The sequence below is a fragment of the Hylobates moloch genome, unplaced genomic scaffold, assembly GCF_009828535.3.
Source record: "Hylobates moloch isolate HMO894 unplaced genomic scaffold, HMol_V3 SCAFFOLD_5, whole genome shotgun sequence".
Taxonomy (NCBI): domain Eukaryota; kingdom Metazoa; phylum Chordata; class Mammalia; order Primates; family Hylobatidae; genus Hylobates; species Hylobates moloch.
Genome location: NW_026652280.1, coordinates 100779132 through 100794637, shown reverse-complemented (window position 1 = coordinate 100794637; position 15506 = coordinate 100779132). Strand labels below are relative to the sequence as shown.

The 15506-nt window shown below is 48.6% G+C and overlaps 1 protein-coding gene across 8 annotated transcripts in view; it reads left to right on the top strand.

Moving 5' to 3' along the window:
* Positions 1 to 432: 432 nt before the first annotated feature.
* Positions 433 to 15506, top strand: part of TDRD10 (tudor domain containing 10) — a 43976-nt gene continuing 28902 nt past the window's right edge. For 3 of the 8 annotated variants that reach the window (XM_058439233.1, XM_058439239.1, XM_058439232.1), the window contains exons 1-5: positions 969 to 987; positions 2032 to 2118; positions 4816 to 4844; positions 5182 to 5261; positions 6567 to 6625. In XM_058439233.1, coding sequence (XP_058295216.1) covers positions 2068 to 2118; positions 4816 to 4844; positions 5182 to 5261; positions 6567 to 6625 — 219 coding nt within the window. In that variant the 5' untranslated portion in view covers positions 969 to 987; positions 2032 to 2067. Of the gene's footprint in view, positions 451 to 845; positions 988 to 1118; positions 1139 to 2031; positions 2119 to 4815; positions 4845 to 5139; positions 5262 to 6566; positions 6626 to 15506 lie in introns of those variants that run through there. The other 5 variants (XM_058439237.1, XM_032154431.2, XM_058439235.1 and 2 more) reach the window with 5 other exon arrangements.

Sequence of the window (15506 nt, the reverse complement as noted above, 5' to 3'; positions counted from 1 at the left end):
GACGGCTGCTCCGCTCGCCCCCGGCCGGCCGTCGCCCACGCCCGGCAGGGTGGGGTTCTTACGGCTCGGGGCGCCGAGCGGGCGGGCGCTAGCCTCTGCTCCGGACACGGCAGGCGACAGGCACGACGCGCGGGGGGCCCCGCCCGGGCTCGTCTTCAACGCCTGCCCGGCCCGAGGACACCGTGGCTCTCTCGGAGGAGGCGGGCGCTGGGGGCTTCCCCCTGCTCTTTCCTCCCGCGGTGGGAGAGGCCAGGCCCACGGAAGCCCCCTGCGGCCCAGCCCACGCTCCCAGGGACCAGAGAGGACCGAGCGGAGGCGGCGGGAGTGTCCCCGGCGCCGCGACAGACGGTGGACGGACGGCGGGCGGCCCATCAACGCCGCGCGCCCCTCCCCTCCGCGGCTGGCGCCTCCCAGCTCCGCCACCTCCTGCCCAGAGCTGGGGGCGGCGGGGTGAGCGCCATGGCAGAGGCGGGTCCCGGGCTGCGAGCTCGGGAGAAAGGGGCGGCGGCCGCACGTGCGGATCGGCCGCGCCCCACTGAGCAGAGAGCCCCCTACTGCCGCCGACAGCCCGCGTCTGAACGGAGCGGGTCTCGGCCGGGCGCTGCCTTCACACGCGCCCAGGAGTGTCACGTGCGCCCCTCACCCCCAGGAAGGAAGCCCCTTGTCCCGCACAGCGCCAGGCGCCCCTCGCCCACCCACTCCGCTCCACTCTTTCTGCAAACGTTATTTTTGGCGGTAGGGCAGAGGTTGCGGGCCGAGGTCCGGGTGCAGGGACAACGGTCGCCAGCTTCTGCGCTAGTTCCGTTACTCTTCGATGGCACACGGTCCTGGGCTCCGCGAGGCTCTTCCCGCCGTGGCCGCCGGGGATTGGCTGCTGGCAAGCCCCGCCCCGTGCCCCCAGGGTCTGAGGGGGCGGAGCGCGGAGGGAGAAGGCGCGAAGGCTGGGCGTCGCGATCGCAGGTGGACGCGCGTGGCCCGCGAGACGAGGTATGGCTTGTCGGCCCCAGGTCCCGGGCTGCCAGGCGAGGGTTGGGAGGGAGGGAGAGGCGTCGGCAGGCAGCCATGGAAAACGCCCTCGTCCCGATGGAAGGGGGAAAGGGGTCGCTGTTCCCGCGGGGCCGTCGCTAGCTCGCGCCGGGTGAGAGCGGCCCTCCTAGTCCGGATTTGTGCAGGCGGGGAGCGCCGTATGCAGAACTGTGGCCACTTTATGGGAAAAGACGCCTCTGCCATTCCTCCCTCTCTTCAAAGCCCTTTAAAAACTTCTGAGGCCGGGCGCGGTGGCTCACGACTGTAATCCCAGCACTTTGAGAGGCCGAGGCGGGCAGATCACCTGAGGTCAAGAGTTCGAGACCAGCCTGGCCAACATGGTGAAACCTGGTCTCTACTAAAAATACAAAAATTAGCCGGGCGTGGTGGTGCGCGCCTATAGTTTCAGCTACTCAAGAGGCTGAGGCAGGAGAATCGCTTGAACCCGGGAGGCGCAGGTTGCAGTGAGCTGAGATCAAGTCATTGCACTCCAGCCTGGGCAACAGAGCGAGACTCCTTCTCAAAAAGAAAAAACACCTTTCTGGTTTAAAAAAAGAAATTTAGACTTAGTTTACTGAACGGAAATCTTTTAGTTCAGCAAACTAAATGTGCTGCAGGGGCTGACCAACACTGAGTCCTCATATACAATGGAAACAGAATGATCGCAACTGTGGACGGCCTCATTTGTGTGGGCGGTGGTTTGTGAGGTGGGAAAGCTAAAATAAAGAAATGCGTGCTCATACTGACGTTCTTGAAAATGCGTATTGACATTTTTTTAAAGCTTTATTGAGATATAATTCACATACCATAAAATTCACCTGTTTTAAGTGTGTACCTCAAGTGTTTTCAGTATATTTGGTGTGTTTACAGTACAACCATCGCAACAATCTAATTTTAGAACATCTCCATCACCCCCAAATCTCTCGTCAATTAGCAGTCACTCCTCATTTCCCTCTCCGCCTCCCCAATCCTAGACAGCCACTAATCTATTTTTTGTCTATGTAGATTTGTCTGTTCAGGACTTTTCAGAGAAGTGGAATCATGCAGTATGTGGCCTTCTTTCCCTTACCATCATTTTTCAGATTCATCCAGGTTGTATAGCATGTATTACTACTTCATTCGTTTTATATTGCCAAATAATATTCTATTGTATTGCTATACTGCACTTTATTCATTCATCAGTTGATGGATATTTGGATTGTTTTAACTTTCTGGCTATTATAAGCAACACTACTATGAATATTTGTGGAAAAGTCTTTGTGTGGACACATATTTGAATTTCTCTCGAATAGTTACCCAGGAGTGGACTTGCTGGGTCATATGGTAATTCCCTGTCTAATTTTTTGAGAGCCTGCCAAACTTTTCCAAAGTAGCTGCACCATTTTACATTCCTACCAGCAATATGAGGGCTCCTGTTTCTTCATGTCCTCAATACTTGTTAGAGATAGAGGATGTTATCTGTATCTCTTGCTTTTAGCCACCCTGATTGATATGAAATGTTATCATTGTGGTTTTGATTTGCATTTTCCTAATGGCCAAAGATGCAGAGCATCTTTTCATGTGCTTATTGGCCGTTTGTATATCTCCAGAGAAATGTCTAGCAGATCCTTTGCTCACTTTTTAATCGGTTTATTTGTTGTCTTTGTTGGTGAGTTGTAAGAGCTCCTTATGTATTCTTTAGGTCTTTTTAAAAACACAAAGCCTGGCTAACATGGTGAAACCCCATCTCTACTAAAACCACAAAAATTAGCCGTCGTGGTAGCGCGTGCCTGTAGTCCCAGCTATCTGGGAGGCTGAGGTGGGAGAATTGCTTGAATGTGGGAGGCAGAGGTTGCAGTGAGCCGAGATCGCACCATTGCACTCCAGCCTGGACGACAGAGTGAGACCCTGTCTCAAAAACAAAAAAAAACCCAAAAAACAACAACAAAAAAAACCTACACAAATAGGTTACTTCTCCAGACTAAACAATAGATTGGAAGGAAACTCAGGACTTTGGAATCATATGGTCATATGGTTTGGATTAACAAAAACAGGCTTCTCCCATTTGTGAGCATGGATACTAAGTGATCTTGGCCAAATACTAGGTTATCATCTCTGCATCTCCGGGACTTCATCTGTAAAATGGGTTAACAATGTCTCCCTCTTAGAGTTTGAGTGAGGATTAAATGAGAATGTGTATTAGCTGCTTAGCATAGTACCCAGCAGGCCTTAAAGGCATCTTGGACAGATTTATGCCGGGCCTTGGCTTGGGAGGTCTCAGTGCCTGTTCTGTTTGAGAATCCCATAGGCTTTTCCAGAGATTACCAGGAACTGGGACTAACATCCTGTATCTCTGATTTTGCCCATAAACCTCCCTCTCCATTTTTATCCATCCATACCTGTCTTTTAATTATCTGAACTACTTTTAGTTCTATTTAGAATTGGTTGCAGCTAAAATGGTTGTTCCCTCCCACAGCTGGGAATAATTTAGAGAAGAGTTACTGTTTTATTTTAAAATTTAATGTTTTAATTTATGTTTTCCCTAAAGTATAGGAAAAAAAAATCCCTTTGAAATGACTTTGACAGCCTTGTTATCTGTAGAAAGAGAACCAATGCTTTGGAATCACAGGACTGAGTTACCTCAGTGTCTTTTATAATTTTATAAAATCCCCTGATATCCTTGAGCTTTGGTTTTCTCATCTGTAAAATGGGAAGATGATACTCACGGAATTGTAGGAAAGTGCCCATAAAAACCATAAAAATAAACACAATAGCTACCATTTATTGAGTTCTTGACACATGGCAAATACTTTAAGTGCAGTATCTCACTTCACTGCCATGATCTATGACATGGGTGTTTTGATTCTGATTTGACAGATGAAATTTGCCCAAGGTCTCTGGGCTGGACTCACAGATGCATCTAACTCCAAAAGTTCTGTTCTTTCCACAGGCCAGCCACTGTGCAGAGCGGTGTGTGGTTTTAAAGTTGCCCATGCTATCTGTATTAGCTTTCGATTTGCTTTCATAACAAAATACTGCAACCTTAGTGGGTTGAACAACACAAATATTATCCCATAGCTCTGTAAGTCACAAGTCTGACACATATCTCAGTGGGCTAAAATCAAGGTTTCAACAAGGCTGTGTTCCTTCTGGAGGCTTTAGTTGGAGAATCCATTTCCCTGCCTTTTCCAGCTTCTAGAGTCTGCCAGCATTCCTTGGCTTGGGGCCCTTTCTTCCATCTTCAAAGCCAACAACAGTAGTAGAGTCCTTCTCATATCACATCACTTTAACTTTGTTTCTGTTGTCACATCTCTCTCTGTCTCTCTCTTTTTTTTTTGAGACGTTGTCTCACTGTCGCCCAGGCTGGAGTGCAGTGGCCCAATCTCAGCTCACTGCAACCTCTGCCTCCTGAGTTCAAGCAATTCTCCTGCCTCAGCCTCCTGAGTAGCTGGGATTACAGGTGCCTGTCACCACACCCAGCTAATTTTTGTATTTTTGGTAGAGACAGGGTTTCGCCATGTTGGCCAGGCTGGTCTCGAACTCCTGACCTCAGGTGATCCACCTGCCTCGGCCTCCCAAAGTGTTGGGGTTACAGGCGTGAGCCACCGTGCCAGCCCCGTTTTAGTCAGTTGATGAGCAACCTTAACTCCATCTGCAACCTTGCCGTGAAATCAAATATAGGTTCTAGGGATTAGGATGTGGACCACTTTTAGTTGGGGGGCATTATTCTGCTTACCACAGTACCTATTCAGTGGTTATATGATGGTGTACTATCCTGGCATTCCTCTAACTGGCCGGTTGGCTTTGCAGGAGATCCCGTTGGAAAGCAACTGCAGCATGTAAGTCCCTTCCTTTTGCTGATGAGCAGGTCTCGCTCCATCCCCCAGCCTTCTCTTTCTCCCATTCCTGTCTCACCATGCCCCGGTCTTAAGAGTCACCCCTGGCATCTCTTGCCAGTCGATCCTAACCCTGAGTATACTTTAACTGTTAGTGATTTAAAAGGTCCAGTGGAGGGCTTCCTGGCTTGGAAACTGATTCTGGGAGGAGGAAGGGAAACCCTTGGTCAGGAAGGGGAATAGAGGTTTATGCAAGGCCCATCTGCTTATGCCTGGCACATGTTTCCTTTTGTCTGAGTCTGAGCTTGGGAGGTTCGATGCTGATGCCTGTGTTTGACAGGTCCTGGAACAGTAGTCACACCCAACTCTCTGCTAAACTGTTTGGGAGGAATGGAGTGTTGGAGGAGCAGAAATCTCCAGGTAAGTTAGGCTGGGGGATTCACTGGTGCTGGGACTCTCATCCTACAACTTGGATTCCAGTTAATGGTTCCCAGTCTGCCCAGTTTCTGTTCAATGTGAAACTTGGGATCTGCCTAGATTCTGCTCTTCCTCCAGTCAGCCACCATGTTTCCTGTCTCATAGTGGATGTGGCGCCTGCCACTGCTGCGATGCAGACCCTTACTCCCTGGTGCACCTGCTGCTCTTAACCCCGTGCTTCTGTTTCATTTGTGCCCTTTTCCAGTTTTCCCTCTGCCATCTCCAAAGTGATCTTTCTGAAACCCAGGTCTATTGACACCCCCCAACTGGTTACAGCCCTCACCCATATCACCCAGCCAGTGGAATAAACTGTGACTGCTGTGGTACAGCCTTTCATTATTTCATAGTTTGGCCTCACCTGCCTTTCTAGCCTCCTCTCTCACCGCTCACTGCATGCAGTGTGCAATCCACCTGGCACCTAGTCCTGGCTATGAGCAATTTCCCAAATGTGCTGAGCTTTTTCGTATCTCCATGTCCTGGCATGGGCTGTTCCCTCTGCCTGGATTCCCTTCAGCCTCCCTCCTGCATTTCCCTGGGCCCCTGCATGCTCTCCACACTCAGCTTAGTGTTAACTGGGGAAGCACAACCCCATGGGTCCTGAAATACTTCATAATACCTCTCTCGTTGAAAGTGCTGGATTCCTGGTGTGCCCATGGCTCTAGGTCCCTGCAGAGTGATCCCCTGCTGGGAAGGCAGGGATATGCACGGCCAGCACTTATCATGGACCACTCCTTAATATTGATAAGTATTGCTGAATGATTGGGTACAGTATAGCCATTCAGTGTTCACGGGGGTGGGGGGATGATTGTAGGGGTGTATGTGCGTGGGAATATTTTAACATTGAAGAAAAAGTGAAGCCAGGTACAGTGGCTCACGCCTGTAATCCCAGGACTTTGGGAGACTGAGGTAGGAGGATTGCTTGAGCCCAGGAATTTGAGACCAGCCTGGGCAACAGAGAGAGACCCTGTCTCTACCAAAAAAAAAAAAAAAAATTAGCCAGTTATGGTGGCATGTGCCTGTAGTCCCAGCCACTTGTGAGGCTGAGGTGGGAAAATTGCGTGGACCTGGGAGGTCAAGTGGGTGAGCCATGATCATACCACTGCACTCCAGCCTGGGTGACAGAGTAAGACTCTGTCTCAAGAAAAAGAAAAAAAAGGAAGAAATACAAAAAGTGACTTATGTGTTCTGACTCCTCTGAATCCTCTAACCATATGTATGCCTGCCATTTAATGCTGTTTTTCTTCTTAGGATTCAAGAAAAGAGAGACAGAGGTGTATGTTGGCAATCTTCCACTGGATATTTCTAAGGTATTTATTCTTCACAATAGGCTGCTTATCTTTCTTGGCCTTCCTGTATGACTTAGTAACCTGCTAGTAACTTAATTTCCCCAGTTTTAAAAGACGTTTGAGAGCTATGATAGTGCAGACAGTCACTTGTTGGTGGCTAGGGTAACCAATGCATCACAGTTTGCCTTGGACTTTCCCAGTTTTAGCACTGAAATTCTAATCTGGCATCCCGGACAGTTAGTCCCACTCTTTATCCCTGACCTGGATGGCTGGTCAGCCTTCTTGTCATTTTGGGTTGAGGTAGCTTCTTTTTAGGAAGGGACCTTGTTAGGGCTCAGCTGCTGTGGTAATGGGGAGCAGTTGATTTCAGCCAAAAAAAATGACACCTATTTGACTTTGGAATGAGCTGGTTCTGTCAGTGCTGTGTTAGTGGGACTTAGAGAGTAGAATGTAAGCAATCGTATTTTTGACTCCAGGCACCTTACTATTTGAAGAGGCCAGACCAACAAACCTGAAATAATTATAAAACAATATAAGTGCTTAAATTTTGTAGTAAGTGTATTTGAAATACAGATGAAAGGAAAATGAAAGTGTGATCTACTGAATTGAAGCGCCCCCTGACTTTTTTTTTTTTGGCATCTACTACATGCAAAATATTGTGCCTGCAGTTTGGGATGCTTGAAGATAAACAACCTAGTCCTTGCCCTCAAGGAGCTCAGTCCTAGAAGAAGGATGAGAGAAACTAACCTTTGTGGAACCCCTGCAGCATGCCAGACATTTTTCAAAATTTTCTTGGTCTCCATTTTCCCTTGCTAACCAGTTCCACTCAATCATCTCTGCCCAGTTGTACCTTATTCCTTTACGCTATTTACTGTATTTTAACTGTCAGGCATGCTCTAGGAAATAAGCTAAATGCTTTATTCATGTGGTTTTATTAAATTATTATTGTAACTCTGGGTGGTGGTAATGCCCCCATCTTGGAGATGAGGCAGCCAAGGCTCTGAGAAGTCACGTCCCTCAGCTAAGTACACAGACCTAGTGAGTGGTCAGCCAGAGTGGAATCCATGCTCAGTTGCTCCCAAGTCCCATGTTCTTTGCTTTGTGCCAAATCATGTAACCGATAAGATGTGGAAATAACTCACCAAATAAAAGATGGACCATTATGTTTTGTGTGACAGAGAGAAGAAAATGGTATTGGAGCATAGTAAGTCATTGTGATCCAATAAAAGAAATCATATTCAATCAAAGGGGCAGGTTGGGGGATTCCTGGCACCTGATAGACGAACCTGCTGGGGCTAGTTCTCCTCCCCCATTTTGGCAGGCTGGTCCAACCTGTTACTTGACAGTGAAGTGGGCAGAGGAGCCCTACATGTGGTTCCTGCAGTGGTCTGGGGAGGTAAGATGCTGAGCAGTTCTGCCACCTCTCTCTTCCCCACTCCCCAGTAGACCCCATTCCAGAGCCCGGCACCTGGGGCTTGCTTGGCCATACTGTCCCACACCATGGTAAGGGAACATTTCATCCTTGTCCCCTTCACAGAAAGCAGCAGCCCTCCCCATAGTGCCTTCTTTCGACTCAAACTCGGACCAGCCTTATAAGAAAGATTTGAGCTGTGCTTTAGAGAAGGAGTTAGGGTTTTCAAAAGAAATTTCTAGACCAGGCATGGTAGTTTACAACTATAATCCCAGTACTTCGGGAGGCTGAGGCAGAAGGATCACTTAAGCCCAAAGAGTTCAAGACCAGCCTAGGCAACATTGCGAGACCACATCTCTTAAAAAAAAAGAAAAGAAAAGAGAAAAAGAAATTTCGGATGGTAACATTAATGCCCTGTCAAGAACTGTGAAATGGGCTGGGTGCGGTGGTTCACGCCTGTAATCCCAGCACTTTGGGAGGCCGAGGCGGGCAAATCACAAGGTCAGGAGATCGAGACCATCCTGGCTAACACAGTGAAACCCCGTCTCTACTAAAAATACAAAAAATTAGCTGGGCATGGTGGTGGGCACTTGTAGTCCCAGCTACTCGGGAGGCTGAGGCAGGAGAATGGCGTGAACCTGGGAGGTGGAGCTTGCAGTGAGCCAAGATCGTGCTACTGCACTCCAGCCTGGGTGACAGAGCGAGACTCCGTCTCAAAAAAACAAAAACAAAAACAAAAAAACTGAAACGTCTGAGATTTTACCCTGATTACAAACTAACAAATTGGCCTGCAGCAGTTTCCAGGTTTCTGGTAGAAGACACAAGAATCTTGGGTCAGAGTTGAAAGATCATCTACTACAGTAGCCAGTATTTTTAAAAAACTTTTCAGGCCGGGCGCGGTAGCTCATGCCTGTAATCCCAGCGCTTTGGGAGGCTGAGGCTGGTGGATGTTGAGGTCAGGAGATCGAGATCATCCTGGCTAACATGGTGAAACCCCGTCTCTACTAAAAATACAAAAAAAATTAGCTGGGTGTGGTGGTGGGCACCTGTAGTCCCAGCTACTTGGGAGGCTGAGGCAGGAGAATGGCGTGAACCTGGGAGGCGGAGCTTGCAGTGAGCCGAGATTGCACCACTGCACTCCAGCTTGGGAGACAGAGTGAGACCCTGTTTCCAAAAAAAAAAAAAATTTTAAATATATATAATATTTACATATCTTAAAATTTACCATTAACTTTTTTGTTTGTTTGTTTGTTTGAGACAGGATCTCATTTTGTCACCCAGGCTGGAATGCAGTGATGCCATCTCAGCTCACTGCAGCCTCTGCCCTCAAGGCTCAAGCAATCCTCCCACCTCAGCCTCCTGTGTAGCTGGGACCACAGTTGTGCACCACCACGCCTGGCTATTTTTTTGTGTTTTTAGTAGAGATGGGGTCTCACCATGTTGCCCAGTCTGGAAAATTTATTATTTAAAAATGTACAATTCAGGCCGGGCGTGGTGGCTCATGCCTGTAATCCCAGCACTTTGGGAGGCCGAGATGGGCGGATCACAGGAGTTTGAGACCAGCCTGGTCAACATGGTGAAACTAATAATATTAATACAAATATTAACTAATAATACAAATTATTACTAATACTAAACAATACTAAAAATTACTAATAATACAAATAATACTAATAATACAAAAATTAGCCAGGTGTAGTGGCTCACACCTGTAATCCCAGCACTTTGGGAGGCCGAGGTGGGCAGATCACAAGGTCAGGAGTTCGAGACCAGCCTGGCCAACGTGGTGAAACCCCATCTCTACTAAAATACAAAAAGTTAGCTGGGCGTGGTGGCACGCGCCTGTAGTCCCAGCTACTCGAGAGGCTGAGGCAGGGAAATCACTTCAGCCTGGGAGGTGGAGGTTGCAATGAGCCGAGATTGCGCCATTGGACTCCAGCCTGGCAACAGAGCAAGACTCCATCTCAAACAACAACAGCAATGACAACAAAAAACAAAAAATAAAAATTAGCCAGGCGTGGTGGCACACACCTGCAATCCCAGCTACTCAGGAGGCTGAGGCACAAGAATCGCTTGAACCCAGGAGACAGAGGATGCAAGTGAGACGAGATCATGCCACTGCACTCCAGCCTGGGTGACAGAGTGAAACTGTGTCTCAAAAAAAAAAAAAGTACAATTCAATTATTAATATATTCACAAGATTGTGCGGCTATCAATCCTAATTCCTGAATATTTTCATCACCCCCAAAATAAACCTCATACTCATTAGCAGTCCTTTGCCTTCCCCCTCCCTCCCAGCCCCTGGTAACGACAAATCTACTTTCTGTCGCTTAAGGATTTCCTATTCTGGACATTTTATATCAATAGAATCATACAATGTGGAATTTTGTGTTTTCTTTCACTAAGCATGTTTTCAGGGTTCATTTGTGTTAGAGTGTGTCTTAGTACTTTGTTCCTTTTTTGTTGTCATTGTTGTTGTTTGTTTTTGTTTTTAAGACGGAGCTTCGCTCTTGTTGCCCAGGCTGGAGTGCAATGGCTCGATCTCGGCTCACTGCAACCTCTGTCTCCCAGGTTCAAGAAATTCTCCTGCTTCAGTCTCCTGAGTAGCTGGGATTACAGGCATGCGCCACCACGCCTGGCTAAATTTGTATTTTTAGTAGAGGCTAAATTTGTATTTTTAGTAGAGACAGGGTTTCTCCATGATGGTCAGGCTGGTCTCAAACCCCTGACCTCAGGTGTTACGCCCGCCTCAGCCTCCCAAAGTGCTGGGATTACAGGTGTGAGGTACTGCACCTGGCGACTTTTTCCTCTTTTAAGGTGCATATCTTCTAGCTATGTCTACTGAGAGACATTGGAGCTCTGATTACCCGGTAGCAGTAACACTCCTGGCCCATAGATTGTGTTCTTTCCTGCTAAAGAGAACCAGTCCTTCTTAGAGAAATGGCTGATTCCAGATCTGGAGCTGTTATGTCAGAAAGCTATCAAAGACTATTGAAGTTTGAATGAAAAGACAGAGGAGGTTTTATTCAGAGGTGGTTTATTTAGAGGTGGTGTTCTTGATTCTTGGAGTTTGTGCTGAAGTGTTCGCATGTGAAGCAATGTGGTGTTTGAGATTTGTTTCAGAATAGCCTAGTGGCCGGGAGAGATGTTATGATGAAATGGGAATGGCCATGAATTGAGAATTTCTGAGGCTGCTGAGTGATAGGCGTATAGGGATTTGTAATACTATTTTATCTATTTTTATTCCAATTCGAAAGTTTCCAAATAAAAAGACACAAGAGCAAGCAAAGAGGGTGTCCCATGCGCCAAGGACGGAGCAATTTGAGCATCAAGTACTACATTTGATTAAAATTCACCAATGATTTTAAAAAGCATTAATTTGTAGTGGTATCTAAAGAAAGAAATAACACTGGACACAACTGAAAATGGAAAGATAATGGTTCATTAACATAAAACTTGATAATTAAAGAGAAGAAGTATTTATTGTGCTTTTCCAACACCAGTGTAATAGCATTTTCAGAGCAAACAACCCTAGTGAATGAGAGAAAGTTCTTTACAGAAGAACTCATAAATGCAGAAGAAATGATAGAATTAGAAAATAACCATTGTGCAAACCCCAGTAAGATACCTGTTTCAGACAATGGTTATCTGAGCTTGCTTAATTCATTAGGTAAATATTGATGGGCAGTTTTACAATGGATGGATTAGGATGTAACCATTTGAACTTGCTGACTAATTTTAGCCTCACTAAAAATGAGATAACCAGATATGAGCCCCCTAAAAAGTGATGCAAGATAAAGGCGACCACAGCATTTTAAAGTATTCTGCCCAAAAAACACGTATACTAGTCAAGCTCTATAGCAGATTTGTAGTCAAAAGGAAATACAGGGAATAGAAGACCAAAATAATGCTGCCATAAAGCAGCAGCACTCCTGTCTATAGAACAGCTGACCTGATTTCTAGAACAAGTCAGTCATGGAAAAATTAAAGTAGATCTGATAGAGATTTAAGGAGATTTGGAAGAGACTTAGGAGCTGGGTTTGGTGGCTCACACCCATAATCCCAGCAGTTTGGGAGGCCAAGGCGGGTGGATCACCTGAGGTCAGGAGTTTGAGACCACCCTGGCCAATGTGGTGAAACCTCGTCTCTACTAAAAATACAAAAATTAGCCAGACATGGTGGCAGGTGCCTGTAATCCCAGCTACTGAGGAGGCTGAGACAGGAGAATTGTTTGAACCGGGGAGGCAGAGGTTGCAGCGAGCCGAGGTCACGCCACTACATTCCAGCCTGGGTGACAGAGCAAGACTGTCTCAAAAATAAAATAGAAGAGACTTAGAAATGATAATGAAATACATTGGTAGCCTTTGTCTTGATCCCGTTTTGGACAAAACAACCACAAAAAGACATTTCTGAGACAATTGGTGAGGTTTACCTGTTGATAGTAAGACATTATTGTTTTTCTTAGTTTGATAATGATGTGTCCAGTGAGAAAATGCCTCTTTGAGGAGTAGGCTAAAGTATTTAAGGGTGAGATGACAGAATGCCCAGGATTCTCTAAGACACTGGTGAACAAGGGGTGGAGAGACAGGGGAAACCCACGGAATGGGGGTGCTGGTTGAAGCATGGTGATGGGCTTGTGGGAGTTCATTGTACTCTCTACTTCTGTGTATGTTTGGAATTATTTTATAACAAAAAGTTACCTACATCCAGAATCTGGCACCTATTGTCACGCCACTGCTCGCACCCCGGCCAACCCACTGCTGTCCCACCTGTATTACTGCCAGGGATCTTAGTTCATTTGTTTTTTTTTTGTTTGTTTGTTTGTTTTTTGAGACAGGGTCTTGCTCTGTCACCCAGGCTGGAGTGCAGTGGTGCAGTTATGGCTCACTGCAGCCTCGACCTCCCGGGCCCAAACAAAAGCCCCCTATGTTGGCCTCCCATGTAGCTGGGACCACAGGAACACATCACCATACCCAGCTTATTTATTTATTTATTTTTATTTTTTTTGACATGGAGCCTTACTCTGTTGTCCAGGCTAGAGTGCAGTGGCGTGATCTCGGCACACTGCAGCTTCCACCTCTTGGGTTCAAGCGATTCTCCTGCCTCAGCCTCCTGTGTAGCTGAGGTTACAGGCGTGCACTACCACACCTGGCTAATTGTTGTATTTTTAGTAGAGACGGGGCTTCACCATATTGGCCATGCTGGTCTCGAACACCTGACCTCAAATGATCCACCCACCTCGGCTTCCCAGAGTGCTGGTGTGTCCGGAATTGGTGGGTTCTTGGTCTCACTGACTTCAAGAATGAAGCCGCGGACCCTCGCGGTGAGTGTTACAGATCTTAAGGTGGCACGTCTGGAGTTTGATCGTTCCTCCCGGTGGGCTCGTGGTCTCGCTGGCTCTAGGAGTGAAGCTGCAGACCTTCGTGGTGAGTGTTATAGCTCTTAAGGCAGTGCGTCTGGGGTTGTTCGTTCCTCCCGGTGGGCTCGTGGGCTCGCTGGCTTCAGGAGTGAAGCTGCAGACCTTCGCGGTGAGTGTTGCAGCTCATAAAGGCAGTGTGGACCCAAAGAGTGAGCAGTAGCAAGATTTATTGCAAAGAGCGAAAGAACAAAGCTTCCACAGTGTGGAAGGGGACCCAAGCGGGTTGCCACTGCTGGCTTGGGCAGCCTGCTTTTATTCTCTTATCTGGCCCCACCCACGTCCTGCTGATTGGTAGAGCCGAGTGGTCTGTTTTGACAGGGCGCTGATTAGTGCGTTTACAATCCCTGAGCTAGACATAAAGGTTCTCCACCTCCCCATCGCATCAGTTAGATACAGAGTATTGACACAAAGGTTCTCCAAGGCCCCACCAGAGCAGCTAGATACAGTGTCAATTGGTGCACTCACAAACCCTGAGCTAGACACAGGGTGCTGATTGGTCTAGATACAGAGTGCCGATTGGTGTATTTACAATCCCTGAGCTAGACTTAAAGGTTCTCCAAGGCCCCACCAGACTCAGGAGCCCAGCTGGCTTCACCCAGTGGATCCTGCACCGGGGCTGCAGGAGGAGCTGCCTGCCAGTCCCGTGGAGCAGGGGGCGGCACTCGTTGGGGAGGCTCGGGCTGCACAGGAGCCCACGGAGGCGGGGGAAGGCTCAGGCATGGCGGGCTGCAGTCCCGAGGCCTGCCCTGTGGGAAGGCAGCTAAGGCCCGGCGAGAAATCGAGTGCAGCGCCGGTGGGCTGGCACTGCTGGGGGACCCATTACACTCTCCGCAGCTGCTGGCCCAGGTGCTAAGTCCCTCATTGCCCGGGGCCGGCAGGGCCGGCCAGTTGCTCCGAGTGTGGGCCCGCCAAGCCCACGCCCACCCGGAACTCCAGCTGGCCCGCAGGCGCAGCACGCAGCCCCGGTTCCCGTGCGCGCCTCTCCTGCCACACCTCCCTGCAAGCTGAGGGAGTGGGCTCCGGCCTTGGCCAGCCCAGAAAGGGGCTCCCACAGTGCAGCGGTGGGCTGAAGGGCTCCTCAAGTGCCGCCAAAGTGGGAGCCCAGGCACAGGAGGCACCAAGAGCGATCGAGGGCTGTGAGGACTGCCAGCACGCTGTCACCTCTCACTGGGATTATAGGAGTGAGCCACCACGTTCAGCCTCTGGCTAATTTTTATGATGGGATTTTGTCATGTTGCCCAGGCTGGTCTCAAACTCCTGGGCTCAAGTGATCTGCCTGCCTCAGCCTCCCAAAGTGCTGGGATTACAGCTATGAGCCACCACGCCCAGCCAGCTCTTCTCGCTTCTGCCCTGCTCCCCTGCAGTCTAATCTTAACACAGCAGCCAGAGTGACCCCATAAAGTGGCAAGCAGGTCTTGGCCCCCCTCCACTCAGAAGCCTCCAGTGGCTTCCCTTCTTATTTAGGAAGAGCAGAGTCCCTTGCGGCCCTGCATGAACCACTCCCTGTGCTTGCCTCACTCCTGCCTTCTTCCTTGTTTGCTCCACGGCAGGCTCTCGGGCCTCCTTGCTCAGCCCAGAACCTGCCATAGGGCCTTGCACCTGCAGTTTTCTCTGCTCACTGCTCTGCTTTGGAGGTGGCCTTCTCAGAGGCCCTCCCCGGCTCTTCTCCCTCAGTTGTAGCCCCCATTCTTCCTGTCCTTTCTGCTCTGTGTCTCCTTAATACTTTCCACCATCGAACTCACCACACCTGCTGCTTACTCCTCTTTTTTATTTTTTGAGATGGAATTTCGTTCTTGTCACCCTGGCTGGAGTGCAATGGCATGATCTTGGCTCACTGCCACCTCTGCCTCCTGGGTTCAAGTGATTCTCCTGCCTCAGCCTCCTGAGCAGCTGGGATTACAGGCACCCGTCACCACACCCAGTTAATTTTTGTCTTTTTTTAGTAGAGGCGGGGTTTCACCATGTTGGCCAGGCTGATCTCAAACTCCTGACCTCAGGTGATCTGCCTGCCTCAGCCTCCACAAGTGCTGGGATTACAGGCGTGAGCCACCATGCCTGGCCACCTGCTACTT